Genomic DNA, 13,984 nt, shown 5'->3' with positions numbered 1-13,984 from the left:
TGAAAGTTGATTGATTAGAAAGCATAGCAGCTATGTTAAGTTAACCCACATAATGAAAACAGACATTGAAAAGTAACATGACATGATAGATGCATGGAAGCAAGAGCAAAAAGCCAAAAACCAAAGCGGGAAAAGAAAATAGAAAAAAAAGAAACAACAAACCAAACCAAACACACTTTCACCGTTTCACAGTTCCACTCACACTCACACTCACACTCACACTCACACTCACACTCACAGTGTGTGTGTGTCTTCATTATATTCTCCAAACTTCGTGAAGAACCCAAACCTTAACTGAATCAATCCAAGACTTGACCATTCAACAACCCAATCGTTTTCTTCCATTCCTTCCTTCCACCGCACACTCGCTTCCCCTTCCGATTCTCTCATCAACAACCTGGTACAACACTAACCCATTTTTCTTCTCTTCAATCTTTGATTTCGAATTCGTTAGTTTCTAATTCCTACGTTTATTACTGCCATTTCGTGCCGATTTTACATTATTTGATTACTGTGTTTTCTCTGCATTTATTTGTAACCATATTTAGTATGTAAATTTCTGTGTTAAGTATTGATTTAGGGTGATAATTTCAAATTTCAATATTGATTTAGGGTGGTAATTTCAATGTTTGTGATTTATTATTTTGCAGTGGATTGAGAATATGGATCTAGGAGGGAGTGAGAAGGAATCAGTGGTTACACAAGTGAGCATTGGAGGTTTTGATAGTGAAGTGAAAGCACATGATCTTGCTGAGTTTCTGGAAAATAGAATTGGACTTGTTTACAGATGCAGGCTGAAAACATCTTGGACACCGCCGGAGTCCTATCCGGAATTTAATGTCGCGGATACTGCATTGGTTAAGAGGACAGATGACTACAAGAAGGTGGAGCCTCATGCCTTTGTGCATTTTGCGTTGCCGGAATCTGCGACTGAGGCGCTTGATGCTTCGGGTAGTTGTGATCTAATGTGGGAGGGCAAACCGTTGAAGGTTATCAGCGGGCCTCAGAATCCGTACTTTTTGAACCAGAGGAGGAGAAAGGAGACCCCTTTTAAGCTGTCTGATGTGCTTGTTGAAATTGGGACTTTGGTTAGTCCGGAAGAGTTTGTTGTTGCTTGGAGAGGGCCTGAAAAAGGGGTGAACTTGCTTGTGGATCCTTTTGATAGGATGTGCAGGCTTCGTTTCAGTAGGGATACTGCATTCTCGATCAAACAAAATGAAAAAAAAGCAGTGATAAAGTGTGATTTTAAGGTGGAGTTCATGGTTAGAGACATATATGAGGTCAGGAGATATGATGATACATCGTATCGTGTTGTTTTATTGCATCTAGCTTCCTCGCCTTTGGTTTGGTATAGAACTGCTGATGATGACATTGAGGAATCGGTCTCATTTGATTTGCTGGATGATGATGATCCTTGGATTAGGACCACTGATTTTACTCCTAGTGGTGCCATTGGTCGATGCAATTTTTACAGAATCTCAATCCCACCTCGCCATGGTGCTAAATTGATGAAGGCCATGGCTTATCTGAACTTTCAAAGAGTGCAGGAGTTTCCACTTAAACGTCCACTTAGGATACAGGATGAACCTAATTTTGGGGTGCCCATGTCAGATGATTTCTTCTATATACATTGTCAGGAGGGGATTACTTTTGACATAATGTTCTTGGTTAATGCAGTCATACACAAAGGCATACTAAATCCTTACAGTTTATCAGATAGGTTTTTTGAAGTACTGAGAAATCAACCTCAGGAGGTCAATGTGGCTGCTTTGAAGCACTTATGTTCTTACAAGCGTCCAGTGTTTGATGCAGCTAAGAGGCTGAAGACAGTCCAAGAATGGCTGCTCAGAAATCCGAAGCTTTATCAGAGCTCCAAACAGGCAGATGATATTGTTGAGGTTAGAAGACTGGTTATTACTCCAACGAGAGCCTATTGTGTACCACCAGAACATGAATTGTCCAACAGGGTTCTTAGAAGATACAGAGAAGTTTCAAATCGTTTCTTGAGGGTCACCTTTATGGATGAAGGCATGCAGACAATTAATGTGAATGCTCTTAACTATTATGTTGCTCCCATAGTTAAGGAAATCACATCAAACTCCTTTCCTCAGAAGACAAGAATATATAAAAGGGTGAAGACTATCCTAGAAGAGGGATTTCACTTTTGTGACCGTAAATACGCATTTTTAGCCTTTTCATCCAATCAACTCAGAGATCGTTCTGCTTGGTTTTTTGCTGAAGACGACAAAATAAAATGTGACGGTATAAGAGATTGGATGGGTAGGTTCAGTAACAGGAATGTTGCAAAATGTGCTGCTAGGATGGGACAATGCTTCTCATCTACTTATGCAACAGTGGAAGTTCCTGCAACTGAAGTTAACTCCATGCTGCCTGATATTGAGAGGAATAAATATGTTTTCTCTGATGGTATTGGTATTATCACTCCCGACCTTGCAGGTGAAGTTGCAGAAAAATTAAAACTGGACATTGCACCCTCTGCTTACCAGATTAGATATGCTGGTTTTAAAGGGGTAGTAGCCTCTTGGCCTGCTAAAGGGGATGGGATCAGACTTTCTTTGAGGACTAGCATGAACAAGTTTCAATCTAGTCATACTACTTTGGAGATTTGTGCTTGGACACGGTTTCAGCCTGGTTTTCTTAATAGGCAGATTATAACATTGCTTTCAGCACTGGAGGTATCTGATGAAGTATTCTGGAAAATGCAAGAGGTAATGATTTCAAAGCTGAATCAAATGCTTGTCAATGCAGATGTGGCATTTGATGTTCTTACTAAGTCTTGTGCTGAGCATGGAAATGCTGCAGCAATAATGTTAAGTTGTGGCTTCAGTCCCCAAACTGAACCTCATCTTAAAGGTATGTTAACTTCTATACGTGCTGCACAGCTTTGGGGCCTTAGAGAGAAGTCCAGGATTTTTGTTTCATCTGGGCGATGGTTGATGGGTGTCTTAGATGAGTTGGGTGTGCTTGAACAAGGGCAGTGCTTTGTTCAAGTGTCTACTCCTTCTCTGGAAAATTGTTTCTCTAAGCATGGCTCTAGGTTTTCAGAGACAAAGAGCCTGCAGGTAGTTAAAGGTTATGTTGTTATAGCCAAAAATCCATGTCTTCACCCTGGAGATGTAAGAATTTTGGAGGCCATTGATTCCCCTGATCTACATCATTTATATGATTGTCTTGTTTTCCCTCAAAAGGGTGACAGACCCCATACAAATGAAGCTTCTGGAAGTGACCTTGACGGGGATCTATATTTTGTCACATGGGATGATAATCTTATTCCACCTAGTAAGAGGAGCTGGATCCCTATGGAGTACGATGCTCAAGAAAGCAAACTTCAAACTCGGAAAGTCACTTCCCGGGTATGTACTTTTTGAATGTCATCTGTTGTGAAGTTCTGTAGTTAATAGCTGCATGGTTTATACTGTACATGGGTAATTTTAAAATAGGAGCATCTTAGCTTTGATTAGAAACTCAACTGATATGTTCACTACAAGGACTTGCCAAAAAGTAATAAAATTTAATTTTCTCTAGATATTTCTTCTGATCTAGAACAAAGGAAGAGTCTAGGAAATATTGTTATGCATGCAATCATAGAGATTGATGTATATGCTGCAAGTGTGTTCTCTTGCACACGTTTCTGTGTATGCACACTGTCCTCTAACTTATCTACCAAATATGTTATTTTTATTTTTATTTTATGTTGCTTCTTTTTTTGTGAAAATATGTTTGTAATTGTAAGCGATTTTGTCTTCCACTCTGCAGGACATCATAGATTTTTTTGTCAGAAACATGGTGAATGAGAATTTGGGTGCAATCTGCAATGCACATGTGGTACATGCTGATTCCAGTGATTATGGCGCCTTGGATGAGAAATGCATAATCTTGGCTGAAAAGGCAGCCGCTGCTGTTGATTTTCCAAAGACTGGGAAGCTTGTCATTATGCCTTCGGAGTTGAAACCAAAGCTCTACCCTGATTTCATGGGGAAAGATCAACACATGTCTTACAAGTCCAAGAAAATCCTGGGTAGACTTTACAGGAGGATTAAAGATGCTTATGACAAAGATATCGATGCACCTGAATTGAACTATGTGACAGGTGCTATACCTTATGATACAGAACTTGAGGTTCCTGGATCTGCTGATTTTATTGCTGATGCATGGAAACAAAAGTGCTCCTATGATGGCCAGTTGAGCGGGCTATTGGGTCAGTACAAGGTGAAAAGAGAAGAAGAAGTTGTCACCGGTCAGATTTGGTCCATGCCCAAATACAACAGCAGAAAACAAGGGGAGCTTAAGGAGAGGCTGAAGCACTCATATAGTGCCCTGAAAAAAGAATTTAGGCAAACTTTTGAGAAGTTGGATTCAGATGTTCGAGAATTAGGCGAGGAAGAAAAAAATTTGTTGTATGAGAAGAAAGCTTCAGCCTGGTATCAGGTGACATATCATCCTACATGGGTGAAAAAATCCCTTGAGCTGCAAGATAAATCCCCAGAGAACCTAGAGTCAAATAGTTTGGGGGAGACGGTGATGTTGAGTTTTCCTTGGATCGCAGTTGATTACCTAGCCCGCACAAAGATAAGGAATCGGGGATTTGGAAGATTTGATTCAACTAAGCCAGTTGGTTCTCTGGCAAAGTATCTATCAGAAAGGTTATAATTCTTCTCTGATTCATGTTGGTTGCAAAGCCACTCTGCCATTCTCAAATCTAACAGTGAACTTGTGCTTACTTTTCCTATTATATGTAGGTTTTAATTGGTGTTCAGTTAAACTGCTTTGCTGGAAACTAGTCTTATTTTCACTTTCTGTTCACTAGCCAGGAATTGTCTTTGCTTTAGACTTCATATAGTAATAAGTTACATTCTGTGCGTGTTCTATGTTCTCTTCTACCAGGCCTGTTTTGCATATGGTTATGTAGATGACACAAGGTATAATTTTGTGGAACTTTCATATGTAAAATTACAATTCCTTGCCAATAATTACGTTTTGGCAAGCCAAAGCATTTGAGAATAAGTTCAATGCCCAATGAGTATCAGGATTCTCACATAGACAATTTTTTTCTATCTCCGCTGATTCTTTAAGATCTCCCTTGAAATTGAATATATATATATATATATATATATATATATGTTGTGCACTTGTGCTCCTAGCTACTATCAGTTTGTGATTTTTTTAAGTAATGCTTTCAGTAAGGTATTTGTGAACTGTGCCTAAGGGTAGATGAGCCGAATCACTGAACTTGCACTTCATTAGGAATGCTATATATATATGTTGTGCACTTGTGCTCCTAGCTACTATCAGTTTGTGATTTTTTTAAGTAATGCTTTCAATAAGGTATTTGTGAACTGTGCCTAAGGGTAGATGAGCCGAATCACTGAACTTGCACTTCATTAGGAATGCTATAGTTCAATATATATTGACACCATTCTCTTACCCTAATTTTTTTTAACCCTAAGAAAAACACACATATCCACCACCATTTATTTAACTTAGTGTATGTCACACAACCTTAGTAAATATAAATACGTTTAGGTGTTCACTTTACAAATATGAGCAACTTTTTGCAAGTTCAGAAGCATGTGCTTAACTAAAAACAAAAATCATAAAGTATCGTGTTCTAATATTAACCATATATGACAGATTCAATTATTAGAATTTGTTTCTCTAGCTCTTTCAATCAACCACTTCTCACTTTATTGATTATGAACCAAAATCTTCTTATTGTGGATTGGTGGTGCTATCCTCTTAGTTCTATTCCAAATTACTTGAGGCAAGATTTCAATGAGCAATGCACAAAATCCATGTAACAACCAAAAATCCATTGGAAAAGGGTTGTGATTCTGTAAGTTTTAAGAGTTGGAGACTAAAGTACGATGATGTCTTCCATGGGTCAGTTAAAAACTGACTCACGCTGATACACTTAGAAATATTTATCGTAATGACAATAATGCCCTTAACTTATTTATATTTTGGACAATAATATCCTCATCTTCTCCACCTCTTCTCTGGCACCGTTCTTCACACACACACACACAGCATAGCTCCTTCAAAATCAAATATCTGGTCTGCCCTCACCCACATAGCTCCTGAGAAAAAAATCCATAGTTGCAACCTCTTCACCCTCACAAGTATAAAACTCAATTTCCCAACAAAAATTTGAAGAAAAAACCATGGTAATGGCTTCGGTGGGAGAAGCCTACAAAACCCAAAACGTAATTGGAAAGTTGTCGGAGCACTATCAAGATAGAAACAGAAAGAGAGGGAGATGCAGTGTCGGAGATCAATCAAGATCCAACCCCACAAATATCCACCGAGTTTCCTCCATAAAGGACCAACCTTTCCATGGCCGGAAGCAAGCATGGCGATGAGCAAGTATCGATCAGACAGGGAGATGCAGTGGTGTTGCAGAAATGGTTCTGTAATGGTTGGGAGGGAGTTGCCGACCAAGGATTCGATGGAAAACTTGAACATTTTCTTTTAGATCTGTCAAAGCTCCTACCGCCGGTGCCGCCACCGCGCCGTTCTACAGAGGGACACGACGTCGGAGAGGGACTGCCAGAGGTGGAGACGCTTCGACATCACGCCGGCGACCTCGAAGGCCAAAACGGCGACGCGTTTCGGCCTCGCGACGAGTTTGAGGGCCGTGCGGTGGAGTCGGTGGATTCAGTGAAGTGAGGGTTTGGGGATAAGGATGTTTCAGTAATTTTACATCTTTAATCTTAACCGTTAAATTTAAAATAATATATCTAATGGTGAATTTTAAACTGTATCACGGTGATTCACTTTTCAAGTGTCACACCGAAGCCAAAACCTAAAGTACTTAGAGAAAGCATTGTTGAAGTGACCTGTATCCATTGCAAAATTATAAATCAAGGACATGAATTACTACTGAATTAGCATATGATATCATCAACAATAAAAAGTGTCTTATCTGATTATCTTAGTGATGGCAACACTATGTACTATTGTGCTCCTTGATGCATGGGGCATTAAAAGCTGGGCCAGCTACTAGTGTCATCTCTTTCTTTATGTCAATTTCTTCTTGATGGTATTGTAGACTTCGTGTCATGTCCGCGAATATCTACAAAAAATGTAGGCCATATATGCTTTGATGCTTAAAAACCGCTGGCTTTATTTATTTCATTTAGTTACTACTTTGGAAGCTGCACACAGCCATTCCCTTTTAACTATGCTTGGAAATTTTGATACATGCATGGGTCACAATTGGTGTCAAAGAAAGAGCCTTTACAAAAAGAAAAAAATAAGTATATGGTGGCATGTGAGCTTTCATACTCAACAAGTTTTCTGTTACTTTTCATAGTCTTCTTTCCGCTCATAAACATTTGCAACATAATCATGTGATTTGCAAATCATGTTGTTTAAGTGATTCAACTTAGAGTAAAAATGCCCCTCCTTATATACCAGAAATGACTTAGAGTAAAATGTCATGTTAGAATTTTTTTTATGAATAAAATGGAAGGCGACTCATATGTATGCATGATCGGCTACTAATGCAAGCTAGTTCGCATTATGTCAATATGACTTCAAGACCAAGAGGTTTTGAGAATCTCCTTTAGAAAGGTTGTCTACTAACATATAATTTACTAAACACACAAGGGGTTCGAACCTTTAAACTTATGAGAATGTGAGAGTTAAATTCAAAACTTGTGACCAATTGTGGCAATCCAAGTTAACACATGTCAAGTTTGATGTCAAGTTAGATTACTAAAATCTCTAGTGATGATTGGAAATTTTCATTTTTGGTTATCATATTTAGAGTTTAATTATTTATCACATATTACGGTTGCGAATGAAAAAAAAAACTCATTAGTTATATCGCTTAGCGTGCTGACAGTGCCGTGATAAATTAGTATCACGACTATCGACCATAGAATACCTTAATTAACCCCGAAAATTAAATATTAATTTATCTTTACGGACTGTTTTTCTATATATGTATGAATTTTTCATTAAACTTGTCTGTTTTGGTGAATTATCATTAAACTTATCTGGTTTAACTTTATAAATTATTATTAGTATTTTTTATATTTTATTGACAATCCAATTACTTAATCTAACCCAACTCGGGTTAGATTAAGTATTGACCCCCTTGATTTCAAAAAAAAAAAAGTATTGACCCCCTACTTTCAAAAAAAGCATTGACCCCCTGTTGCGTGTCCTACAGGGATCATTGTGTTGTCTTCTTGATTCTTATGCCAACATTTCTTACGCTGAGCAAGCTTGATTTAGCAAATTTGAGGGGAGCTCATCTATCTTATAAAAGAATGGACTGAGAGAAAGGGCATGCATAAGGGCAAAGTTAGGTATAATCACGATACAATTTAATTGCTTCAGGGCAAGGAAAAATAATGTATCTAATGTGTATATGCTTATAAATAAAAATCTAATGTGTATATATTGCTGTGGGTGAGTGGTTTAAATGGCGGGTTAAATCTAAACAAATGTTGTTCATATATCTTTTTTCCATTCTCCATATATATATGTTTCTAAATAAATGGCGACTTCTGATTACTATCACTGAGATAACTTTAAATCAATTCATCAGCGTCTTTTCCCCTCAAACTTCCCAAGTTCAAGAGGGGAAAATACATTAGGGAATTGATTTGAAGTTATCGCAGTGGTAGCAATCATTAGTCGGTCATTGCATACATGTGTAAGTCAGACACACACTCAATATCTTTGACTTACATGTTGTATAAGTCACAATATGCGTATGGGGTCACTTGGCCTGTAAGTTGGATACTGTTAATTCGACTTAGTATCTATAAGTCGACCTAATCACATGAGGGTACTCGGTATATAGTAAGTCAGTGTGGATGTACAATGTAAGCCAACCTTTGTGTAAGTCAGTCTGAATGCATAGCGTAAGTTGGCCACTATCTAAGTCATCTTGTATGTAAGGTTGTAACTTGGCCTAGTATAAGTCAGCCCTGTTGTATATTGAAACTCGGTCACTGTTAGTCGATTAGGATGTTTAGTGTTGCACATTAATACAACTACATTTTCAAAATACTATTGACACAACTAACTATTACTAGCTAATATTTTATTTTATTTTATTTAGAAAGAAAAATAAGAATAAATTATAGGAAAATGTATACTTTATTGTAATTTAGAAGATATAATAATAATGCAATGAATATTATGTTTAAATATCATTATGGACTTTAATTTTTGTGTTCACCTTATGCACGACAAGCTATGCGTGGGATTGGTTTTGTACGGAAGAAGAAACAGTGCAAATTTAGGAGAGAAATCTTTAATGAAAAAGAGATATGTGGTTTAAATCTTAAGAGGATATACATATAGTCCACTGAATGTGACTTCTTAACAAAGGGGAGAAGGCAATAAATGCCATTTATCAAGTGGCAAATTTGTAAACCCAAGCGTATGCTATGGAGTATGGACAACTAAAGATATCAGTACAAAGTTATCTTAATAGCATTTGAAACACAAGCAGGGAACCCTCACAATAAAAGTACTTCAACTTTTAGCAGCATCAAAAGGATGAGGAGATGCATTGCAATTTTTGTTATCATTTAGAATTCGGATACAAATATGAACTAAAGGAAATAATTAGGTTTCATTCCCACTCCAATATAAGTGGAGAATGAGTGGAAATAAGATAGATAAAAAAAGAAAAAAAAAGAAAAGAGAAATATATCGAAAATGAAAATGTAAATGAAGTTAGAGGAAAAATATTTCATTAGTCTAATCCGTTTATGTTTAGTTTCACGATTTATAGAGAATATAATATGATGTTTTGATCATTTTTTCTATTATCAATTGACTTTGGAATCAATTCTAGAACACATGCTATACTCAAAAGCTAAGATTTGTAATTTCTAAGTGGAAGTGATTCTAGACTATTTTTCCTTAGAACCAAACATGTTATTAACAATCTAGTATTTTAGACTCTACGGTTATTGCTTCAATTATGGATTTAATTGTAGAACACGTGTGTTTGGTTTCGACGTGGATCCATGTTCAACTTAATGTGGTAAAATCATACTTATCTGATCTACATCATACTCAATGCGGTAAAATCGTGTTTTGAACTAACGTGGAATTAACCCATAATGTTACTTTACCTATTAGATCATGACTACAGAGCATGGTACATGAGACTGGCTTTTCTTTTCCAACCCTTTGGGTTTTAATTCAAAACAATGATTAAAATTGACAGATTAAATTCTTTTTTTTTTTCACAATTTCAATTTCAACTTCCTTATTTGATCCAAATTCTTATGCTTCCTAAATCCCAATCACAATATTGCATAAGTAACTATCAAAGAGGCAATTATCATCACTGGACTAAATTTGTAACAGAAGACAAAAGGTACATGAAAAAAGATAGCAGAAAATGGGGTTGCTATTCTAAGAATCATCCATCATGACATGGAAGATTCAATTTTTCTTCCTGCTGGGAGTTACTTGAAGTTGAAGAAGCACAAGGATAGTTCCAATTAAGCAGCTCCTCAATCATCTGTAAAGCAACTCTGTCCTCTTCTTCCACCCTCTTTGCAGCATTACTACAAACATGTTGTGGTGAACCTGTGGAAACTGAATGTCCCTCATTCTGTTTCTTCCCAAGCTCCACCCTCATAACCCAATTAGAGTTAGAATGAGGCCCTGCTCCTTTCTGCCACACTCCAATGTGGGAATTATCAGCATCTAGCCTCAGACATGTGACAGATGGAGATGGGTCTTTGCAGTATTTTCTGAGCTTTGTGCTGAGAAGCTCTGAAAGTGCCTTGGGAGATAAGAAAGAGTCATCATCACAATTCGAGGTTGCAGCATCTCCAGCTTGGTTCCTTGAATTGGGGAAATTGGTCTTGGCATTCTGTCCATTCATCAAAATTGCTGCTTGGTCATATGCCCTTGCTGCTGCCTCTGCTGTCTCAAATGTTCCTAGCCACACCCTTCTCTTCCTGCACACCACAAAAATTAATTTAGTGTGGAACCGTTTGACAAATTGATTCTGAAGTCAGAACCAACTCTGAGGAAAAACTTCTGTAACCAGCTTCTAGTCCCGAATTGATTTGAGATATCTTAATTCACAATAATACAAGAAGAGGAAATGTTCTACTAGATGTCCCAATTTCATGGACTCCGATTCCGTGCAGTTAGAGGATCATGCATTCACTAAAGCCACGGGTTTATAACAGTCCGATCTTAATTAGACGACTCTGATTCAAATAGGTTGATTTTAAGTGCACAATAACCTCTTAGAATCAGAGTCGTCCGAATCAGTCAGCCACGAACCCTGACTTTAGTGAATGTAGGTTTCATGAATAGCAGCAAATCAGTTATATATGATACTTAAATAGTAAAAAAATAATAAAATCCAAATAAATATGACATGAAAAAGAGTAAGGTAAGGTAAGGGAGTTAATGTATATATATTATGGCTATAAAAATCATGAAAGTGAAAGCAGATGCATTGTATAGATTGTATCAGATTGAAGTTTAATGAGGTTAATACAGTAATGGGTGGCGAATCTCTGACACCCAGGAGCCCCACTGGCGCTGCCTAACTCCTCTGAACTTTTTGGCTTGTACCATGATGCTGCTTTGATTTGTGAGTGGATATAAAAATGCGGTTGGTTGCAGAGAATTGAAACTAGATGGAAGGGGAGTTAATAAGGGGGGTTTGAGATTGAAGTACAATGTCAAATAGGTGCAGGTTTTTTTTAAGTTTATGGAGTGTGTGATGAGGGTCTTAGGAAATTTATATGGGGTGTCGGTGTGTGATGGGGGCGGAAAGTGGGAGGGGAAACAGTACACATGCAATAAAAGTTTCACCTGCACAAGTTTGATAAATCCATAGCTCCTTAACAACTGAAATAAATGACCAACACATGTAGGGCTCCTTCTGCCAACAAACAAATATTACAGTAACAACATCTAAGATAAGATCGATCGGTTGATGTTGTTTGTAATGGTGGAATAAATCTCACATCGACGAATATAGTAAATGAAGCGGGAAGTTAATAAAGCTTTTGAAGAAATCCTACATTGCCTAGGCTTATGAAAGAAGTACACCAAGACTGCATAAGTTTTTTGTTTGAAGATGCAAAATTCCTAATAAACACTTTAAGTTTGTATTCGTGTTTCGTCATTTTCTTATTTTTTTAATTTACAATATTGTGAGACGTAGTTCAAATCTTTACTTTAGAGTGTAAGTGTGTACTGTGTTGAGACAACAATCTTGATTAATCTCTAATTTTAGAAATTTTCACGTAATATTTGTGTTGTGGTTATGCCCATGGTTTTAGGCTCATTGATGCAGATTTTCCTATAATGTTCATTTTTTATTTTGATTTTGTATTTATTAAATAGGCCGTACGACAACATGTATATATAGTCATTGAAATAGACAACATGATAATGTCATATGAATGAGAAGATTATAATCCCTTGTTATTATTAATTAGTCTAGCTCCCTAGCATTTGCAACCACATGAATAAAAGGATTTATTTTCAGCTCACCTTGAATCTACTAAGCTATGGATGGCTTCCATATTAATTAAGCTGTGGTGAAGCCGGACAATAACGTGAAAACAATGAAAAGTTCCTTCACGTGAAATCAAAATTAAACCAAGAGAAATAGAGAATTTACACTTTTCTATTATGTGAGGTGATCTAGCTAGCACTCATTAATGGAACGTATTTTAAATTTTTTTTGGTAAATGAACGTATTTTAATTATTAAGACCTTTTTTCACGTACAGACAGTCAGATAATAAAGGTGGTTAGTAGTATTAGTGTATTACTATTAAGCAACTCATTACAGTACTACTACTAGTCCATGAAGTAAAAAAATTAGATTAAAATTTAAGAATACGTTAAAATTATTGTCTTCTTATTATGATTACAACTTTTTCGTTAATTATACCGAACGATTGTGCTAACTTACGGTATAATAGTCTAACATTTATATGTTCACGTACAATTTCTCTTTATTTTCATTTTCTTTCTCCGATAGAATGTATCTCAAAACAGTAATAAAACTAATTCAAATATTACATTAAACGAATATGTCTCTTCTAATAAATCTTCTTCATACGCACTTATGAGACTGTGATTGAACCTTGGACGAGATGCTTGAAGAATCCAACTACCTGTCAGTTGTCATAGATCGCACCTTATTCTCAATTCTATTAACTTTTTTCTCATATTTCTCATATTTTTCTATCACTTCACTTATTATATCTCTTTGAGTAAAATACACTCCCCTCCCTTGAGGTTTGCCAATATGACACTCAGCCCCATTCTTAATTAAAATCTACACTCCACCCCACCTACTCTACCAAGTTAACTACATCTTAAAAGATGCTCACGGAATATTCTCTTTAATTCCAAACTAATAGATTTAAATTTTTAAATAATAAAAAAATCTTTTATTATTATTTTTATTTAAAAAAGTTTAAGAAATTTACGATTAATATTTTTATAACAATCTATTTTAAACTATTTACTGTATTATATGTTGACGAAAGCTACAAATATTCTCACAATATAATTTATGATATTATATGACTTTTTTCTTCATAAAATTCATCTTGGATTATATAATTTCAAGATATATGAATTATATTTTAATCTTATATTGGTACATTGAAAAGATAAATTGTAACTGCCCATACCCAACTCATATATCCCCAAGCTCTTACCACTTGAGCTATCATTGGAGGACATACAATATTATGTGATTGAGATTACTAAGAATTTAAATCCATTTTTTTGAGATATGAAACTATACCTCATTCAGTCATTCTAGTAGACCAAGTGCCTCACGTAATAATCATCTGTTATTTGTTGCATTTTGCATTTTATTTGCTAAGATAATATTGCATGTTGCAAGTGCAACCAATCTATGAAGCTAATAATATACTAATTGAGAAGGTGACTAGAACAATCATAAATTTGTTTTTGGGCTTTTCATTGGA

The 13,984-nt window shown here is 36.2% G+C and overlaps 2 protein-coding genes across 3 annotated transcripts; one reads left to right on the top strand and one right to left on the bottom strand.

Annotated features, from left to right (window-relative positions):
- Window positions 1–195: 195 nt before the first annotated feature.
- LOC130727384 (RNA-dependent RNA polymerase 6) lies at window positions 196–4,956 on the top strand. Its single transcript, XM_057578502.1, has 3 exons — window positions 196–400; window positions 651–3,374; window positions 3,778–4,956. Exons 2-3 carry the CDS (start codon window positions 663–665, stop codon window positions 4,669–4,671), a joined length of 3,606 nt encoding a protein of 1,201 aa, XP_057434485.1. The 5' UTR covers window positions 196–400; window positions 651–662; the 3' UTR covers window positions 4,672–4,956.
- A 5,256-nt stretch (window positions 4,957–10,212) lies between these two features.
- On the bottom strand, window positions 10,213–12,002 carry LOC130727383 (ethylene-responsive transcription factor SHINE 2-like). Of its 2 annotated transcripts, none has more exons than XM_057578501.1 (2): window positions 11,839–12,002; window positions 10,213–10,964 (listed from the first exon to the last, which is right to left on the bottom strand). In XM_057578501.1, exons 1-2 carry the CDS (start codon window positions 11,859–11,861, stop codon window positions 10,418–10,420), a joined length of 570 nt encoding a protein of 189 aa, XP_057434484.1. In that variant the 5' UTR covers window positions 11,862–12,002; the 3' UTR covers window positions 10,213–10,417. The 2 variants fall into 2 exon arrangements, with proteins under 2 accessions (XP_057434484.1, XP_057434483.1); XM_057578500.1 differs by lacking the exon at window positions 11,839–12,002 and adding an exon at window positions 11,519–11,825.
- Window positions 12,003–13,984: the final 1,982 nt, after the last annotated feature.

The sequence above is a fragment of the Lotus japonicus genome, chromosome 1, assembly GCF_012489685.1.
Source record: "Lotus japonicus ecotype B-129 chromosome 1, LjGifu_v1.2".
NCBI lineage: Eukaryota > Viridiplantae > Streptophyta > Magnoliopsida > Fabales > Fabaceae > Lotus > Lotus japonicus.
This window is presented reverse-complemented; position numbering and strand designations above follow the sequence as displayed.

Bases quoted from the DNA above. Each gene is read 5' to 3' on its own strand.
- LOC130727384 (XM_057578502.1), top strand. From the start codon at position 663: ATGGATCTAGGAGGGAGTGAGAAGGAATCAGTGGTTACACAAGTGAGC. The intron at 3,375-3,777 runs GTATGTACTTTT...TCCACTCTGCAG, and splicing joins CTCGGAAAGTCACTTCCCGG to GACATCATAGATTTTTTTGT.
- LOC130727383 (XM_057578500.1), bottom strand. From the start codon at position 11,598: ATGGTACAAGCCAAAAAGTTCAGAGGAGTTAGGCAGCGCCAGTGGGGC. The intron at 10,965-11,518 runs GTATTAACCTCA...TGTGGTGTGCAG, and splicing joins GAGATTCGCCACCCATTACT to GAAGAGAAGGGTGTGGCTAG.